General features: G+C 34.6%; 1 protein-coding gene across 6 annotated transcripts in view; it reads left to right on the top strand.

The window, feature by feature from the left end:
- Positions 1–14,504, top strand: part of para (paralytic) — a 231,388-nt gene extending 216,884 nt beyond the window's left edge. For 3 of the 6 annotated variants that reach the window (XR_010559144.1, XR_010559141.1, XR_010559140.1), the window contains 11 exons: positions 39–212; positions 990–1,112; positions 3,912–4,034; positions 4,126–4,320; positions 7,617–7,754; positions 7,901–8,008; positions 8,092–8,362; positions 8,472–8,776; positions 8,857–9,325; positions 9,403–9,809; positions 13,828–14,504. Coding sequence is in view for 1 of the 6 variants with exons in the window: in XM_065366779.1 (XP_065222851.1) it covers positions 39–212; positions 990–1,112; positions 3,912–4,034; positions 4,126–4,320; positions 7,617–7,754; positions 7,901–8,008; positions 8,092–8,362; positions 8,472–8,776; positions 8,857–9,325; positions 9,403–9,749; positions 13,828–13,854 (2,280 nt within the window). In the remaining 5 variants the exon portion in view is untranslated. Of the gene's footprint in view, positions 1–38; positions 213–446; positions 570–989; positions 1,113–3,911; positions 4,035–4,125; positions 4,321–7,616; positions 7,755–7,900; positions 8,009–8,091; positions 8,363–8,471; positions 8,777–8,856; positions 9,326–9,402; positions 9,810–13,827 lie in introns of all 6 variants that reach the window. The other 3 variants (XR_010559142.1, XR_010559143.1, XM_065366779.1) reach the window with 2 other exon arrangements.
- The last annotated feature ends 5,577 nt before the right edge of the window (positions 14,505–20,081 follow it).

Below are 20,081 nucleotides of genomic sequence, written 5' to 3'. Positions count from 1 at the left end.
ATTCAACTAACATAACGTATTTTTTTTTTCTTTTTCAGGCTTTAGAAGATGTACATTTGCAATCAAGACCAATTTTACAAGATATTTTATACTACATGGATCGAATTTTTACCGTTATATTTTTTATTGAAATGTTAATTAAATGGTTAGCCTTAGGATTTAGGAAATACTTCACGAACGCTTGGTGCTGGTTGGATTTTATCATCGTAATGGTAAGTAACGTTCCACCAATTGCAATAATTTTCTTATACTTTTATGTATTTTTTTCATTTAAAAAAAAAAATGATGACGCGGCATAACTTTTTCGATTTACAATCGCGTGTGGTAAGAATACGCAAAATGCACCTAAAAAGGTCATAGAGACCTTAGGACATTAAAAAACACAAAAAAACAAAACAAAAAGATATAAATATTTGAAAATTTTATAACCACGATGTAAATTATAGTTGTCGTTGATAAATTTGGCCGCAATTTGGCTCGGCGCTGCCGACATACCTGCATTCCGATCGATGAGAACGCTCCGAGCTCTGCGTCCTTTGAGAGCGGTTTCCAGATGGGAGGGCATGAGAGTAAGTAGAGATCTAAAAGGAGCCGAACAGATCACATTCTCAGTGTGCGCATTTGCCAAGCTCTCTCTCTCATCGATGTCGCTCTTCGCTATGTTTATTACTGTATACATTTGAATTAATGTTTCGTGCCTCGTCGTTATCAATACTCTCTTCGATAAACTGTCGTCTTTTTTTTAAACAATTTTTTTTCGTTTTTTGAAAAAATACGCTACAGAAATGGTCTTAATATGCCTATTCGAGATATCTAGACCGTTTCTATATGTACGCTTTTTTTTTTTTTTTAATTTTCTGTTTAAATCTTTTCTAAATGTGGTACACTATATTTACCTCTCACACCTGAAAACAACACCACTGCAATGATTGTTTGTGTCGTTCGTTTTGTTATGTTTTTTTTTCTCTCTGTTTTTCATGTAAAAACAGGTATCGCTAATAAACTTTGTAGCTTCGATGTGTGGAGCAAGTGGTATTCAAGCGTTCAAAACGATGAGAACATTAAGAGCTTTGAGACCTTTAAGGGCCATGGCTAGAATGCAAGGGATGAGGGTACGTTATCACCCCCTATACCCCTGCACGATTAATAATTTGAATTTTTCATTTTGTTCTTATGTATTGATGGAGTATGTTGTATAAACGAGAATCTCATGTTGAAGCTTATCATTATTTTTATTTTTATTTTTTTTTTTTGAATTGGGAATTATTCATTCGGACAATGCAGCGAATCGAGTTTTTTTGGGGTCGATATACCCTCTGAAGGGGCTTGGGTTGTTTTTGAGTGCAAACGGATGTCAGAATGAGAATTAGCGTCTCTGTAAACCTAGATTTCGACACCCATATTGCATTTTTCAAAATTTTGGACTTCAACCCCCCCCTAACCCCTCCATTCCTGTGGAGGGTTTAAATACAATTTTGGGGGTCAAATGGTTCTTAAAATTGGAACAGGCGTCTTTGAAAATCAATATTTCGATATCTATATCACTTTTTTTGTGATTCCAAATTTTTATATTCATCCACCCCCCCTCCCTCCTCCAATTTTGGTCAAATTTTGAAAAATATCGATAATCGTGTGACATATCAATTGTTATGTTTTTCATATCGCTGAATCCGAATTTCAACTTACTTTTTTGATAGGAGGCCCCCTGAGCTAACAGTGAGTCCCAAATTTTGAAAAAATTGCAAAAATCGCGTGACCTATCGTTTGTTGGGTTTTCAGAGGTGCTGATTTCGAATTTCCATTTGGTTTTTTGATGCAAGCTCTCCAAGTCTCGCAATATGGCCCAAATTTCAAAAAAAATTCAAAAATCGTGTGACCTATCGTTTGTTGGGTTTTCAGAGGTGCTGATTTCGAATTTTTACTTGGTTTTTTGATGCAGGCTCTACAAGTCTCACAATATACATACAGCCCAAATTTCAAAAAAATTCCAAAAATCGTGTGACCTATCGTTTGTTGGGTTTTCAAGGACGCTGATTTCAAATTTTCATTCAATTTTTCGATGCGAGCTACCTAAGCCCTACAATATGCCCCTAATTTCAAAAAGTGTCAAAAATTGTGTGACCTATGGTTTGTTAGGTTTTCGGGGTTGCTGATTTCAAATTTTTATTTAGTTTTTTGAAAAGAGGCCCCTAACTCAACAGTTGGCCTTGAAGAAAAATCAAAATTATTTCGTTTCATTGTTTTGATTCAAGCTTCTATACCTCTCAATTAGGCTCAAAATTAAAAAAAAAGTGAAAAATTTGTGCATGTTGGATTTCCGGAGGGGCTGATCCCCAAAAAATTATTCAATTCTTCAATTTGAAATACTGTTCACATTTTTGATCAAGATTATAATTTTTTTCAATTTTGTATTTTTTCGAATAAAATTTGTTTTGTTATTTTCAATACACCTGTCCTTTTATCAGATTTCCTATAAAATTTTCAATTTTTACCTCAACTACTAATTTCTTCTCGAAAACACTTGCGACTCGATTCAGCTGCATTGTCAAGTAGAAATCATTTTTCAATAATGTAAAAAGTAAAAACGTAATTTTTCTTACCGTATTTAGTATCCAATTTGAATCAAAGTATTGGAAAATTTTGCTATATTTTGAGAATGTACTCGTAGAAGTAGTTGGAAAATAATTTGTAATATTCATTTTGTATGAATCATATTATTTTTTATATTCAACGTACAACTTGAGCATTTTACATACCTTTTTACATACGTAATTGATATTATTTTTTCCATTTTGATTTATTTTTATTTTTTTGTTGTATTCGAATAGCGAATGGTTATCTTTTATATGATTATACTGTACGTGTAGGTGTATAATCGGCTGTATGAATTCGGAATGTGGATGCTTGGAAATGGGTAAAAATAGGCCTATAGTTTGGGAAAAATTGCATGGCCCGATAATTGATGCCTCTCGAAGAATGTGTCACGTTTCGCATAAATACATAATATTTTAACTACTCGTAGAGAAACCCTGTTAAGCCATTTTAACTGGTATATTCCATATATTTAACTAGGGGGTTTTAGCATGTGTCTGATGATAGGTAGTAGCTTCGACGTTTGATTGTGTTTAAAAATAATGATGCATGATGAATTTGAATGTGCTCGCTTTTGGAATGCTATGAATTTATGTGTTTATGTGAAAATTTGCTTAGAGTTTTGGTAATCATTGCATGGATATGATTATGAGTATTAGACCTATCGATGATGATGGTCCGATATTTTGGCATGAAATTGCTGCTGTCTCGTCATTTTTGTACTACAAGGGATGAAATTGGTTTGCCATATAAATTCCAAGTGGTATTTGTGGTTGGTAGTTTTCGCTTTAAATGCTTGTATGTAATAGTTACCTAACTAGAGTAGATTTTTCTGTCATCCAGCATGTCAATGTGATGATTTATTTTTTTGACTTTATTTTATTTATTTATTTTTGGGTCAGTGGTGGTTGCAGTAATGATTTATTTAATCAATTTTTCAAATTAATCCAATTTTCTGACAGGAGGGATTAGTAAAGTCTCCAATCTCCCCCAGTTAGTTTTACGTATGAATTTTCTTACATATTGAATGAATGGGTGGGGGGGGGGGTCAAAACATTTCTCAAATTTATTGAAAAATTTTCAAAAAAATCTCATGCTCATGGAAATGATTTTTGATGTTCTTTTTATGTACTAAATATACCTTTCTCTACTCCTCCCCCCCCCAAAGAAAAAATATATATTAAGAAAAACACTGCTGATGCTGCATCCACCACTATACGAGTATGTACTATAATTATTGATTCAAATCATTAGGTAATTTATTTTTCCTATTACAATTTCAATGAACATTTTCTAATATTTCTTTATAAATGATTCAGGTGGTAGTGAATGCTTTGGTGCAAGCCATTCCTAGTATATTCAACGTGCTATTAGTGTGTCTGATATTCTGGCTTATATTCGCCATCATGGGAGTGCAACTTTTCGCTGGAAAATATCACAAAGTATGAATACCTACATTTTATTATTGATTTCACTGTATCTACATATGTACTTCTACTCGTAATTTGACGATTTTTCTCGTAATTTTTCCAGTGCGAGGATGAAAATGGCAACAAACTAGACCACGAGATTGTTCCAGACAAGGCAACCTGCGAACGAGAAAATTACACGTGGCAGAATTCGCCGATGAATTTCGATCACGTGGGTAAAGCGTATCTGTGTCTTTTTCAAGTGGCCACGTTCAAAGGATGGATACCGATTATGAATGACGCGATAGATTCAAGAGAGGTAATTGTGGATTGTGGTTCAGGTTTCATAGTCCTGATAGTCGATAGTCGACAATGGTTCAGTTTAGAAAATAAGTCTGGTAGAATGTTTTTTTTTTTTTTAAAGAAAAGTTTAGAATTAGAGTAGGTAGGTAATCGATCTGTTAGAATGAACAGTTTTTTGTTTGAGGGTTTACAAAACAGAATAGGTACAAATAGATTAGTTTTTTTTTTTTGGGGGGGGGGAAAGTCTGATTAAAATGACGAGGTACCTAGATTTTTTTATGTAATATGAATTAGGGATTTCAAAAGTAGATTTTCATTAATAGAAATATAGAAATATTTTAGGTTATCTTTGTAAAAAAAAAAAGTTTTTTAGTGTAGATCTAGATACATACTACTCCACTTAAATCGACAACTGATCCTTTTTCAAATGAATGGAGTGATTTGTGCTTTGAAGGTTTTCAAATGAGCTGGTCTCTATTAGTATTTGTCCAATTTTTAGATACCTCCCCGTGCCCTACAATCAAAAATTTTTGAATAGTTGAGTGGAAAAAATTATATGACAGGTTTTTGACTTGATTTTTTGGTGCTCTCTTTTTAAAAACTGTTTCTATGATTATGTAGAATTTGATGAACGTTAGTTCATTGAAAATTTCGAGAAAAACAAACAAAAGTCGAAAATGAGTTTTCATTTCAAGAATTTTTCATTTTTGGGATATAATTTTTCGAAATAACTATTCTATTGCTGTTTTTATGGTGATTTTCTGGCCAGTGAAGACCGTAGGGTGTTAAAGAGGGAAGCCGACATCTTTTAGGATGCCAGATGAGTAGCATCGTTTCTTCAAAATAGGGGTTATTTAGTATAATCCGATGTACTATGTAGAAATTGATTTTTTAGTTTATTTTTTTATTGTTTTTTAATTTTGTGGGATTTTACAAAGAGGTACCAAAATTACTTGGGTAGGTACCAGAAGAGTTTTTTTTTTTTTTGAAAAGTGGTTTATTTAGAAGATGCAGAAGTAAACAATTTTTGGATAGGTATTGCCTTTAAAAAATTTGTTTCAGATTTTTTACTCAGGTCGAGTTTTTTGGTATGATATGAAAACCAATAATTTTGAAGGAAAAAGTAGAAGTTTGAAACAATTTTTTTTTTTTTTTTAATGATTTGGGTATTTAGAAGGTGCAGATGTAAACAAGTTTTGGATGTTGGTTTTTAAACATTTTTTAAATAGATTTTTTTATTGAGCTCGAGTAAGTTTTTTGGCATGATTTAATAAAATTTCAAGTGGATGAGTGAAAATGTTCAGGGATTTAAAAAAAAATGAAAACCAATAACTTTGGAGAGGGAAGTGGGGGTTGGAACAAAAGTATGATTGTAATTCAAACGTGATTATAAATTTGTTTTTGTTGCAAGGAACTTCTCAAAGAATTTTTACAAATTTTGCATTTTACTTAAGTATTCCATTTTTTTCATTTTTCTCAAGTGGTGGTGGGATTTGTGTAGAAAGAATCAACATTACTTCGGAAACTTGGGGATATTGTTTCACGAAGTTTGGAATAATTTTTCATTTTAAAAATGAGAATTTTCAATGAAAAATTTCTTATTTCACTTCTTTTGATTTTATTCAACTTTGGAGGCTCCTGACACTTTTTTGAAAAATGTTCACAACTTTTACCCAAGTACTCAACTTATTCCATTTTTTTGATATTTTTCGACTATGGAGGGGAGCTCTGTGCAGACTGATCAGCATTACTTAGAAAATTTGAGAAGATTATTATTTTCATGAAAATTTGAAAAATTTTTGCTTCAAAATTGAGAATTTTGACTCAGGAGGAAAAAACAGAAAAAAGGGAGCTATTTTCTCTTTAAATTCAACATTTTCAACGTTTTTTTTTTTTTTTAAGAAAAATTTATGTTTAAGAGGCGAAATCTTCCAAATTCAAAAGTGTCAGAAATATAAAGTTTAAGTGACTTATTAGGCTCTGTATAGTGCCTCAAATACTGAACTGGGCCAGGACTTCGAATTCGAAAGAAATCTTCACAAAACATGCAATATTCCTGTGTTGCTCATCAAGTTGAAAATTGAGGGCAGTATAAAAGCTGAAAGTTTTCAAGATGATAAATAGAGCCCCTTCAGTTCTTAATATAGACATTTGCAGGAAATGCCCCTATCCACTAAATACGTTGAATAAATTTTGCTACCTATCCACATTTACCAAACATTACTTCATGTACTGGGACCTTTTGAAATCGCCTTTTCCGAATCAGCAAATCTTTGTACATCAGTCCAATTTTAGTTGTTTGATTGTCTAGAAAAGCACTCGAACTGTGAATTCCCTCTATAATCCCTTCCTTCTTAAAAAATTGAGATGTAGGAAGGTATGTACATATTATAAAAAAGCTAGAAGATTTCAAAACTTTCAAAATTTGTCCATTTATTTAGTGAAAATGCAAAAATGTAGCTTGAAACCTTCTTTATTCCATGTATTCCATGTTTAAGTCAACCTAAACAATATTTTTCTCGGCTTCTTGTCCGAATTTGAAAACATTTGGAAAATCAAAATTAAATGGGCAATTTTCAAAAAAAAAAAAAAATCTCGTTATTTTTAAAGATTTTTTTTTTTGAAATGAAGAGTGATATTCCAAAACTCGCTTTGCCCATTTTCACAACTTTTCAGGAAAGAGGAAAAACAGTTTCCCTTTAAACGGGTTAATTGGCTTTTTAGGCGGGTTTAGCACTTTATTTGGGTGGATTTATGATGTAGGAGTGTAGGTATACACTTCATCTACTAAATGCTGCTGAAAAAATTTTCAATAAAAATGGACAAATCACGTTTTGGAGCATTATTTTTTTTTTATTTTTTTAGTGAATTGGCTATTTAGGTGAGTTTAACACCACATTTTGGTAGGTTGATGATGTAGGAATGTGAGTTAATACTTCATCCACCAGGTACCGCTGAAAAACTCACTTCGATAAAAATGGACAAAGCGAGTTTTGGAATATCACTCTTCAAATGTAAGATGTTGAATGACATGAATTGCACTTCTTTTGAAGAAGAATAATATGCAGAATCAATTTTCAAGTTGTTTTGGAGGGAGGGGAAGGTTGGATGAAAGGATGTAGCCTGAAAAGAAGGCATTGAAGCATTCAATTCGCAGTTTTATCTATACTTAGTTACCTACACCTACCTATTTCAACTAAGTTCTCATTTAAATTCAATTGACTCTTTTAAAATTGCTCTTCTTATTGCTAATTAAAAATAGTATACCGTTAGTATTAGAATTTGTAGTCATGATAGTTATATTTTTTGCAGCTTTATAAGCAACCGGTTTACGAGACGAATATTTACATGTACCTTTATTTTGTATTCTTTATCATCTTCGGTTCATTTTTTACCCTTAACCTGTTTATCGGAGTAATTATCGACAATTTTAACGAACAAAAGAAAAAGATAAGTATCTAGAGTTAGTTTTCACATAATTTAGAGACAAAATCATCGAATTTTTCAGATTAAAATTTACATAGGTACAGGAGATAGGTACGTAGATTTAGACTTATAGAATGACCAAAATATTGTTTTTTTCCCCCGATGATTACGCAGGAGGATCTTTGGAAATGTTCATGACTGAGGATCAAAAGAAATATTACAACGCGATGAAGAAAATGGGCTCGAAGAAACCCCTCAAAGCTATTCCAAGGCCTAAGGTGAGCACAATTCGATGAATCATATTATTTTTGTGCCTAGAGAATTATAAATTACTTACGGCGATGATATTTTTTTTTTTCAGTGGAAACCACAACTTATAGCATTCGATATCGTGACTGATAAGAAATTCGATATGATTATCATGTTGTTCATCGGTTTGAATATGTTGACGATGACGATGGACCGGTACAGGCCTTCGAAAGTGCTGGGTGACACTTTGGAAATGTTGAATACGATTTTCATCGTGATATTTTCGACCGAAAGTCTTCTGAAGATATTCGCCTTACGTTATCATTATTTCAAAGAGCCTTGGAATTTATTCGATTTCGTCGTCGTGATTCTTTCCATTATTGGTACCTACTTAATATGTTTCTTTATACCTACCCATATCTTTTACCTGCATTGTCTGCTTGAGAATGAGGTACATATCTAATTTGAATTTTTTTTTTTTTTATGTCTCAGGTTTGGTGCTGAGTGACATCATAGCCAAGTACTTCGTATCGCCTACCCTGCTTCGAGTCGTTAGGGTGGCGAAAGTGGGTCGTGTGTTGCGTTTGGTGAAAGGAGCTAAAGGAATACGAACGTTGCTTTTCGCTTTAGCTATGTCTCTTCCAGCACTTTTTAATATTTGTTTACTACTATTTTTAGTCATGTTTATATTCGCCATTTTCGGCATGTCGTTTTTCATGCATGTTAAAAATAAGAGCGGAATCGACGACGTTTATAATTTCAAAACGTTCTGGCAATCGTTTATATTACTTTTTCAAGTAAGTCGGACGATTTTTCACGGTGTGGGCGAAAGTACATACGATGTAATGATGGCTAATTTTGAACTACTCTTTCGCAGATGTCCACCTCGGCTGGTTGGGACGGTGTACTGGACGGTATAATTAACGAGGAAGATTGCGATCTACCAAATATGGAAATGGGATCACCGGGATCGTGTGGAAACGCCACTATCGGAATCACCTTCCTGCTATCGTATCTTGTGATCAGTTTCTTGATCGTTATCAACATGTATATCGCTGTCATTTTGGAGAACTATTCGCAAGCCACCGAAGATGTGCAGGAGGGATTGACTGACGACGATTACGATATGTATTACGAAATATGGCAACAGTTCGATCCGGACGGCACTCAGTATATTCGATACGATCAGCTATCTGATTTCTTGGATATCCTGGAACCTCCTTTACAGATCCATAAGCCGAATAAATACAAAATCGTTTCTATGGATATTCCTATTTGTAAAGGAGACCGGATGTTCTGCGTCGATATTTTGGACGCTTTGACCAAAGACTTCTTCGCTCGAAAGGGTACGATTTACCCTGCATTTACTTGAGTGATTGATTCAAGTAACACATTACAAAAATTGATCATTTTGTTTGTTTAGGTAATCCAATCGAAGAAGCGGTGGAAATAGGTGAAATTCAAACCAGACCCGACGAAGCAGATTACGAACCTGTTAGTTCAACGTTATGGAGACAACGCGAAGAATACTGCTCCCAAGTCATCCAAAACGCCTGGAGAAAGTATAAAAACATCCCCTTAGGGGCTGGGTCTCTGCCTACAGCGCCTGAAGACGAAGCTGAAGCTGAAGCGCCAGAAGGCGAACCTTCGGAGTTACCCGATGGTCAAGAAACCGCCGTGCTGGTTGAAAGTGACGGCGTTTCTATCAAAAACGGACACAAAGTAGTGATTCATTCGAGATCTCCTTCGAACGCTTCTGGACAAGCTGAGGTTTGAGAATACCTTCGTTATCTCGTGTACTCGTTAGCTGTTCATGTCGTCGCATTCTAGGTAATTCTCGTCTCGATTAAAATCAATATTTTCGGTTTTCACCTCGAAAAGCGTATTATCTTGTTACTGATTCTCACGCGCAGCCAAACGATAAAGAACAGATTCGTTTTATCGCTGTCACATTATTATGACGATAAGTGCAATATTGAGCTTTCATCACTTTGGCAGGTTCAAAATGTAGGTGGCTTTCGTTGGAGTTTTTTCTAATCTCAGAATCACAACGTGTATCGGTTTTAAGTGAGGTATTCGCCCCTCTCCTAGAATGGAAGTATCCCAATATCGAGTTTCAAAAAATTTGAAGTAGTCTCAAGAGTCAAGTCAACGAAAATTTCAGATGCTGAAATTCATTTTTTGATTTTGGGAGATTTTTGAAAATTGAAAGGCTCATTTCACGTGAAAAAAAAAAATGAAATCAAAAGTTGACTAAATATGACATGTAAGGCTTAAATTTGATTTGTGCTCTATTTTTAACCTCCCTTTTAGATTAGTGGTGGTTTCAAACTATTCTGGAGCCTCCAGTGGATTTTTGGATTCTCCAATTTTCGAAAAAAAAAAACAACAAAAGTTGACTAAATTGACATGTAAAGTTAAAATTTGATTTGTACCCTATTTTTAACCTCCCTTTTAGATTGATGATGGTTTCCTGGAGCCTCCAGTAGATTTTTAAATTCTCCAGTTTTTGAAAAAAAAAAAAAAAACTTAAAAGTAAGGTGAAAGTAAAAGTCATTCTATAAATTCAGATTCGTCATTTTTTCACCCTTTCGATCGATTTAGGCTCACATTTGTAAGATTTATTTTTGTGCCGGTTCAGATCCAAAATTATCTCCAGCGATTATTTTTGAAAAAAAAATAGAAAATTCGTTGTTCGCAAACAAATCTGTAAAAAAAGTGAAATTTCGTTTGTGCCCTACCTATATTTTAGAACTCCTAAGTCAATGGGAGATGGTTTTGAACTGTTCTGGAGCCTCCGATGGATTTAGGGCACCCATTTCAAAATCTTTTTGTACTGATTCAAATCCAAAATGGTTGGGATACTTTCTTTGTTAGGGTGTTTATTATGTTTAACTAAAAAAACGTTTAAAAATCCAATTCATCTTGAAATTTTTCATCTATGCATCAGAATGCCTTCAAATGATCCCCTTTTATTGAAAAACCATCTCCTGTACCTCAAAATGTGTTTGTATTGAGACCCCAAAAATTGGAAATTTTTTCATTTATGGTGAGAATCCCTCCAAATTAACCCCCCTCTCAATCAAAAATCAAAAAATGTTCAAAGTTTTTACATATCTAGCTACTTGAATTTTCGACTTTTAAATTTGTTTTTCAACTTGAACGGCCTCCAATGCCTCCATACAAGGAGATCAATTGGGGGGGGGGGACGAAAGATGATGATAATAGATTTTTGCAGACTTCTATTTTTTAAAATATTTTTTATTTTTATTTTCCTGATTTTTTGGGAGGAGGAGGCTTCGACTATTTTTTTCCTTTTATTTTTCCACTTGGGGCTGAGGGGAGTTTTATGCGAAGGGATCAAGGCTCCCAAAGTCAAAATTATTCTCAAAGGTTCTTTTTGTGTATTTTTTTTTTGTGTTTTATGATAAATTAAATTTGAATTTTCATGTTGTGATTCTTTGAATAATCAAATTGCACCATCTGTCTCACTTTCGATCAAAATGGTCAATTGGTCAGTAATTCCTTAGGAAGTAGGGGGGGAGAGAGTTCAAGGGCATCTCGTTCATTTCATCTGTTGAAATTGAAAACCGAAATATTGTAAGTATCTAGTATAAGCTGCGTATGAACACCACACACTAATTTATTTTATATTATAGTTTTATGATCGAAGGCTTGGTTATGTTACTATATTTAACTTGGAATGATCGTGATTTTTGTACAATATTCAGACCCCCCCCTCGCTCGTACATCATATTGGTGTTTAATTCAGACATAAACACTAATTTTTTAAGTGCATAAGTATCATATTTACTTACCTCTTTCTGTGGTAATCTGAATAACTCACAGAGAACCAGTGAGTTTTGAAATTGAGATTTTTTAAAGTTTTAGTGGCCTCTGAGGTCACTGACCGACCTCTTCAGCTACCCATCAAGGTTGTCTGTCTGACCATTTGGCCTCTTAAGGCCATTGACTTGACGGTGTGGCTTCTGAGGGTTGTCTGTTTTTCAGTCTGACATAGGTATAAAGGTCATTGACCTGTGTGGCTGGCCATTTTAAGCTTACTAACCCTGCTGTCTAGCCTCTCATGGTCGTCGGTTTGTCTACCTGGGTGACCTTAAGGTCATTGTGACTCGTCAGTACAGCTTCCCAAGGTCATATGTCTACGTGTCTAGCTTTATAGGGGTCGTTGACCCGTTTTCCTCTGAGTTTTTAAAGGTCATTGACTCGCCTGTCTGCCTTTTACAGGTCATTTATCCGTTACTATGGCCTATAGGTGGTCCGTATTCCTGTCTGGCCTCTTAAGGTCATTGACCCTTGTGTCATCTGTACTCTCAAGGCGACTGATCTATCATTCGAGCTTCTCAAGGCCGTCTTTCTGACCTCTCAAGGTCATTTTTTGGACCTCTCAAGGTCTTTAACATATCTAACTGACGTCTTAAGGTCACTAACTTACCTGTACAGCCCCTCATGATTGTCTATCCGACTGTCAGGCCTTTTGAAGTTGTCTAAGAGTCTGACTGACTTCTTATAAGATTGCTGACCTGTCAGTTTAGCCTCTTATGGTCGTCTGGCTGGCACTTAAGGTTATTGACCCGACTGTTTGGCCTCTCAAAGTCTTTAGCTTTCCTATCTGTTTTCTTGAGGTCATTGACTTATCTGTCTGAACTACTGAGGTCACTGACCTACCTGTCCAGCTGTCTGGCAGACCTTTCAAGGTCATTGACTCGTCTGCCTGGCTTTTCAAGATCGTATGTCTGTCCTCTAAAGGTCGTTGACCCATCTATCCAACCTCTCAAGATCGTGCGTCTGGTTTTTTAAAGTCATTGACCCGACTTTCGGGCCTCTCAAAGTCATCCGCTTTCCTATCTGTCTGCTTAAGGTCACTGACTTGTTGGTCTGAACTACTAAGGTCATTGACTCACCAGTCTGGCTTCTCAAGATCGCCTGTCTGGCCTCTCAAGGTCATTGATCCACCTGTTTGACCTCTAAAGGTCGTTGACCCATTTGTCCGGCGACTTGAGATCGTGCATCTAGCTTTCAAAGGTCATTGACCCGTCTGTCTGGCTTCTCAAGGTCGTGTTGTCCGCCTGTGTAGCCTCTTAAGGTCGTTGACCTGTCTGTCTGGTCTTTCTAGGTCGTTAGTTCGCTTATCTGGCTTCTTAGGACATTGACTCTTCTGATTGTCTTCTTTAGTTGGTTTACTTTTTGCATTACAGATGGCGCTGCAGTTAAATCAAAATTTGTGTGCGTGTGTGTGGGGGGGGGGGGAGGTCGAATGTGCCTCCCTTAGAGCTGTTGAGATCCGATTTTAAAAGTTTAGCGTGTAACACAAAAAATATAAGGAAGTCTCTTGAGCTGTAATGGAAGAGCAGCTTTCAAAATAATTTTTGTAGTGGCTAATCAGGAAAAGTTGAACTTTTTTTTTTGAAAGTTCAAATTCTCAAATTTCCAAATTTCATTCAGTGATTTTTAAATTTCCTACTGGGTATGTAATTCTGTTTCAATTTGAGAATCTTAAAATAGATTTACTCCAAGGTCAACCTGGTCTCGGGCTACGATCCTTCAGAGTATGACAATTTTGCAACAAATTCCACATGTCTGACGTTTATACGAGCCTCCCTCCCCCTTTCCTCATTGATCCAGAACAAAATTACGACCACAACAGCTACAAAAAAATCAAAAATTCACGCACAGCTTATCTAGATATAGAGAAGAGTACTTACCTGTATAAAAAAGCTTTTTACACACCGTGTAATATTCTTCTTCTTCTTTTCTATTTTTTTTAACCTCACCACCCTCTAACCTAACTTAAATGTTAATTTGGGGATATTTTTCTTCATTACAGGAACAAGAAAAAGAAACACTTCCGTGACGTATCTAACAACCTGTTATAATCAATTCGGATATGTCGTAGCTTCAATTTTTTCTTCCCTACAGCTGGATCGTACTGCCTTCTAAAGGGTCAAAAATATTTACAAAAAAAAAAAAAAAAAAAAAAACACAATGTGATAACAATTCACTTTTTCTTCAGCACAATTTGTACTTCAATGTTATTACGCTGAACTCATATGATTGTGCGTTTTAGGAATTTTATTAATTGTTACGGATTTTAGACATTTTTTTTTTTAAATTGTTAGCAATTTGAATGCATTTTAATTTATTTTAGCTTATAAGAATTATTTATTTGTTTGTTTATATAAATATTTGCAATAATTTGTTAAAGTTTTGAAAAAAAAAATCACCATGTTATTTTAAATTTTGTGATAATACCTACTCGACGCTGTAAAATCAATCTTAAGTATAACGTTACCAAATTGGCAATATTTCCTCACCGTCAATGTGTAACGGTTCATTTGCCTTGCCATTTTTATTTTTGTTTGTTTAACGAATTTTTAATTTCAAATTCGTAACAATAATTCTCTACATTTTTTTATCATTGTAATTGTTACTTATACTAACAACAATAAGTTACGTTTTTTTCATTTGTTTGCTATTTTTCATTAAATACGAATTTGATACGAACAGTTTTATTTTTCTGCTAAACGGTGCATAAGTTGCTTTTTTTTTACTTCATCTTTTATTACTGTTTTATTTTATTTTAATTTTTTTCGTTTCTGTTTTTTTTTTTCGTTTTTTTTTCTTTTGATTTTTTTCGTTTTTAGTAGACATATTTTATTTTGTTATTTTTAAAATAAATGTGTAAAATAAAAAAAAATGCAATTATGGAAAATTTGATAATCATTTCAAGAAGTTTTTAGTTCTAAGAACTTACTGTTGTTTTATAAACGGAATTAAACAAAAATTAAATTGCTCGAAATATTAAGTTTTATTTATGGTGAAATGGCGATTTTTTGAATGATAAATTTCGTGACCTGATTAATGGTCTTGTGAGAAAATCACGAATTTTTCGATAAGGTAAGTTCAAGTTTAGAATGCAGTGACTGGGAAAACTTGATGATGAATTTCGAGGTCTATTCAGATTTCAGAGACGCTCACAGGGACCAAAATGAAAAAAATATCGAACTTGGCTTCAATGATCCAAAAAAATACAAAAAAAGAATAAAAATTGAGGTTTTAATTCGAAAAAAGCCAGTATCTCGAAAAGGAAGAGTTTTCGAAGCAAACGCACCTCAAAAATGGATTCTACGTGCTTGAAAACCTACCCTTGTTAGACACTTTACTCGATTCTATTCTATTGCCTTTCTATTAATTAAAAATAATAAATCGATGAATTAATTAATTCTACACGGACTCGTAGCGCCATCTCTCGAAATATACACCAACTACGTTGGATTCGCTGAATTTCCAACTTCCAAGTAATTTTAATTCCACACGGATGCCTAGCGCTATCTCTCGGTGTCTCAATGAACTACTAGCTCTTTTAAAATTTTGGCTTTAGAGACCTCTTAATATCTCTTATTCTCCTAATAACATAACCCATTTCGGAGCTAGTTTCTATCACTTTGGTGATTTTCGCTTTGTCGAATAAGTTGCATATTCATCCGAAATAAGGGACAAGAACGATTTTTCAAATACGATTAATTATTTAATTATTTTTTGAAGCAAATCGTGACGGAAAATTGTCAAATTTGTGGCAGGGAGGTTTTCGAAGCTGCTGAATTCATTTTTGAGGTCGTTTTTGAGTATTACTCAAACAGGACCCTTGAGGGGAGAGGAGCCAAAGTAGAAAATGAGTGTAAATGTCGTGCGAGGTATCAAAATATATGTTTTGAGCCTCCGGAATTCGAATTTGATACTATTTCTGCGCCAGCTTCAACAGGGGCTTCAGGGGAGGGAGGTGCAAAATTTGAAATCGAACCTAAATATTATGTGAGGCGTCGTAAATCGTAATATACGTGATTTCGAACCTCAGGGTTCCGAATTTGAGATCATTTCAGTGCCAAATCCAAAAGGGCCTTCAAGGGGGGAGGGAGTGCAAAATTTGAAAATGATTCTAGATTCTATATATCATACGAGGCATTGAAATACGATTTTAAGCATAATAAGTACAAATTTGATTTGTGCTTTGAGAGTAGGCAACTGATTCGACACTATCAAAAATTGTATTCTTCTTTTTCTTCGTTTAAAGGCCCTCTACGAGCGTTGGAGAAGTGATTTCGTGATAAATTGAGGCCTCTGAATTCATCAGAAAGTTCTTAAAAAAAAAAAAAAATGGAAACTCCAAAAAGGGCTTCTGAGGGGGAGGTTCAAAATTCAATAATTGACCTGGATATCACGTGACATATCAGAATATATCTTTTTGACGCTCCTGAACACGAATTTCGTATCATTTTGACGGAAATCCAAAAAAGGAGCTTCAGTGGGGGAGGTTCAAACCAAAAATTGGCCCAAATAATACGTGACAAATCAAAATGTTTGTTATTGAAGTTCGAGTTCCTGCATACGAATTTGATATACCCACAACGGACGTCTGAAGGGGAGATTCAGAACTCAGAAAAGAGCCAGAATATTACGTGGCACTTCAAAATGAATGTTTTTGAAGCTCCTGAGTACGAATTTGATATTATTTTTGGCGTAAGCTCCAAAATGGACTTTTGATGGTAGGTCCAAATTCCAAAACTCAAAAATTAACCCAAATTTCAAGTTAGTCGGGGAGCCCACTTAAGGATAAATTGCACCCTTCCCCCCGTCGATCCTCTGGGACAAATTTTTCTTAAAGGGGGAGTCCTAAGGAACATTTCTAGCCCTTGTACTCAAAAAAAAAAAGTGGCCCTAATTACAAAATGGCGGCCATTTTGATTGACAAGTCAGCCGAAATCGCAGATTTTGCGTTCCAACATAGGACTTGCTCAAAATTTTTCAAACTGTACAAAGGTAGATCGGAAGATCAAGCAAAAATTTATCACCTGTCAAAATTTCAAGTGCCAAAGTGCGTTTTTCGATTTTTGGTGAATTTTTGAAAATTAAATTTAGGCCAAAAATGAGGGGAAAAAATCAAAATTTTACCAAATTGACCAAGAAAGCTGAAATTTGGGATATACCCTATTTTCGACATGCCAAATCGATTGGAAACTGTTTCAAACCGTTTTGAGCAGTTCTGGAGCCTCCAGTAGATTTTTGAAACTCGAAATTCCCACAAAATTTCACCAAAATGGAGTTGGAAAGCTGAAATTTATTCTGCAAACTAATTTCAATACGCTACGAAGTCAACTGCAGGGGAATTTCAAGTCGTTTTGGAGCCTCCAGCGATTTTTTGAAAATTACTGAAGCCTCCAGTAGATTTTTGAAACTTTAAATTTCCTAAAAATTTCATCAAACACAGGTAGAAACTAGAAAGTCAAAATTCATTCTGCAAACTAAATTTAATACGCTACGAACTCGTCTGCTGGTGGATTTCAAGTCGTTTTGGAGCTTCCAGTCACTTTTTGAGAGGTCTTATGGTGTTTTTTGGAAAATTGAAATTTCCAAGAAGTAGCTGGAAGCTTCAAAACCATTTAAAACCATTTGAAACCACCATGACCATGTAGTCGACTTCATATCGTATTGAAATTAGTTTGCGAAGTAAATTTTAGCTTGAAAACTTCATTTGGTAAAATGTTGCTGGAATTTCAAGTTTCCAAAATCTACTGGACGCTTCAGTAATTTTCAAAAAGACGCTGGAGGCTCCAAAATGATTTGAACCTACCTGAAGTCGTCTTCAGAGGGTGTTAAAATTGGAGCGTAGAGTAAATTTCAGCTTTCCATCTCCATTTGATGAAATTTTGTGAACATTTAAAGTTTCAAAAATCTACTGGAGGCTCCAGTAATTTTCAAAAAATCACTGGAGGCTCCAAAACGACTTGAAATTCCCCTGCAGTTGACTTCGTAGCGTATTGAAATTAGTTTGCAGAATAAATTTCAGCTTTCCAACTCCATTTTGGTGAAATTTTGTGGGAATTTCGAGTTTCAAAAATCTACTGGAGGCTCCAGAACTGCTCAAAACGGTTTGAAACAGTTTCCAATCGATTTGGCATGTCGAAAATAGGGTATATCCCAAATTTCAGCTTTCTTGGTCAATTTGGTAAAATTTTGATTTTTTCCCCTCATTTTTGGCCTTAATTTAATTTTCAAAAATTCACCAAAAATCGAAAAACGCACTTTGGCACTTGAAATTTTGACAGGTGATAAATTTTTGCTGGATCTTCCGATCTACCTTTGTACAGTTTGAAAAATTTTGAGCAAGTCCTATGTTGGAACGCAAAATCTGCGATTTCGGCTGACCTGTCAATCAGAATGGCCGCCATTTTGTAATTAGGGCCACTTTTTTTTTGAGTACAAGGGCTAGAAATGTTCCTTAGGACTCCCCCTTTAAGAAAAAGTTGTCCCAGAGGATCGACGGGGGGGGGGGGTGCAATTTATCCTTAAGTGGGCTCCCCGACTAAGTGTCATATCAAAATAGGTACATGTTTCCGAGGCACCCAAGTACGAATTTTATATGTATCATTTCGGAGTAAACCCTAAAAGAGGCTTTCAAGAAAGAGGTTCAAAATTCCAAAATTGCCCTAAATATCATGTGACATATCAAAATATTCGTTTTTGATGCTCCCAAACTCGAATTTTCATCATTGAACCTAATGTTTCTTGTTTTTTTTTTTTTTGGTTGCTAAATTTCTCAAAAAATAATGTGTCAAAATTGTCAGGAAGTGTAAATTTTTGGCGAGTTGACGAAAAGTTGTACTTAATCTTTTTTCGTCAAAATTCTCATAAGAAGTAGTTTTTTGATAAAATTGTCAAATGGTCGCAATTTTTGCCAAAATTTAAAAAAAAATGTGCTTTTTCGCCCAAATGTCCAACAGCATTGATTGATGCTTTGGCTGCTTGAAAAATCGTCTTTTTGTTTCAAAAGTTGCCAAAAAAAGTAAAATTGCTTGGAAGGTTTAATTTTGTCCTTTTTTCTGTCGCTATACCTATACATCTCGTGTTGAAAAAACATACTTAGTTCATTCTCAAATGAAAGTATGTATTTGAGATTCTGCGTAGTTTGTGTGCCATTGCTGTTAAAATCCACGACCATTTTTTAGATTCTATACTGAGGGGTTTAAAATTTACAATTACCGTAAAGTGGGGCTATTTGGTAACTTTTTGAACTTTGAGTAGAAAAATGAAGTACTTCCGAGTAAGTTAGCGGAAATGTGATTACTGCTAAAGTTTCGTATCGTATAGAGCTACAACCTGCAGGGGTCAAAATCAAAATTCGTCATCCCCAGAATAAGTAGTGGGGGGAGAAGTAGGGAATTTTGGAGGTTTTTCAGGCGGGGCTATTTGAGAATTGCTCAAAAACACCTACAAAAATGACTTTAAAACCAAGGAAAGAAGGTTTTATCATGAAAAATAAAATGTTTGATTAATAAAAACACATACATGCTTATATTTACATACCTAATAGAAGTTTTAAGTAACTTCAGAAAATTTGAAGGCCCCTCTATGTAAAATTAAGATGTTTATTTTCTTAATAATATTTTGATACCTATAGAAAGCTACATCATCATCCTTTACATTTGGAAAGGTGAAAATTACATCAGAGGGATATTTATAGCAAAGAAATTCATTTTTATGCTTGAAACTTGAGCACAAACAGAAAAATGGATGGTAAATTTGCACGTTACCAAATAGCCCCAACGAATTCAAATGTAAATTTCTCCAGTTAGAATGCACCGAAAATTTTTGTTTTGGTACTAAAATGTAGCCAGAAGCCTGCCGAGCACAATGAATGTACTACGAAAAGGCTAGTGTTTCTCTTTCTATTTCATTTAACATGAAGTTTGCAGTAGTTTTAAAAACCTAAAAAATCACATCAATTTTCAAATTACTGTAAATCGATGAAAAATCATTCAATCTGGCAAATTAAACTTTCATTATGTTCGTTTGACTTTCTACTTTAGCCTAAACAGCCAACATTTATCATCTGTAACCATAATTCGCTTACAGATAACCTTAACTGTACCAAAACAAAAATTACCAAATAGCCCCCGCATTACCAAATAGCCCCACTTTACGGTAATGCGTTTATTCTTGGGTGAATTCGTGTTTTGAAAAATCCTAGTTTTGTTCGGATCGCAGTCGGAGGGCGGAAAAGGTTCTCTTTTAAGTATATCAATA

The sequence above is a fragment of the Planococcus citri genome, chromosome 5 (assembly GCF_950023065.1).
Source record: "Planococcus citri chromosome 5, ihPlaCitr1.1, whole genome shotgun sequence".
Taxonomy (NCBI): domain Eukaryota; kingdom Metazoa; phylum Arthropoda; class Insecta; order Hemiptera; family Pseudococcidae; genus Planococcus; species Planococcus citri.
Note: the sequence above shows the minus strand (reverse complement) of the source record. Positions and strands in the feature narration are given on the sequence as shown.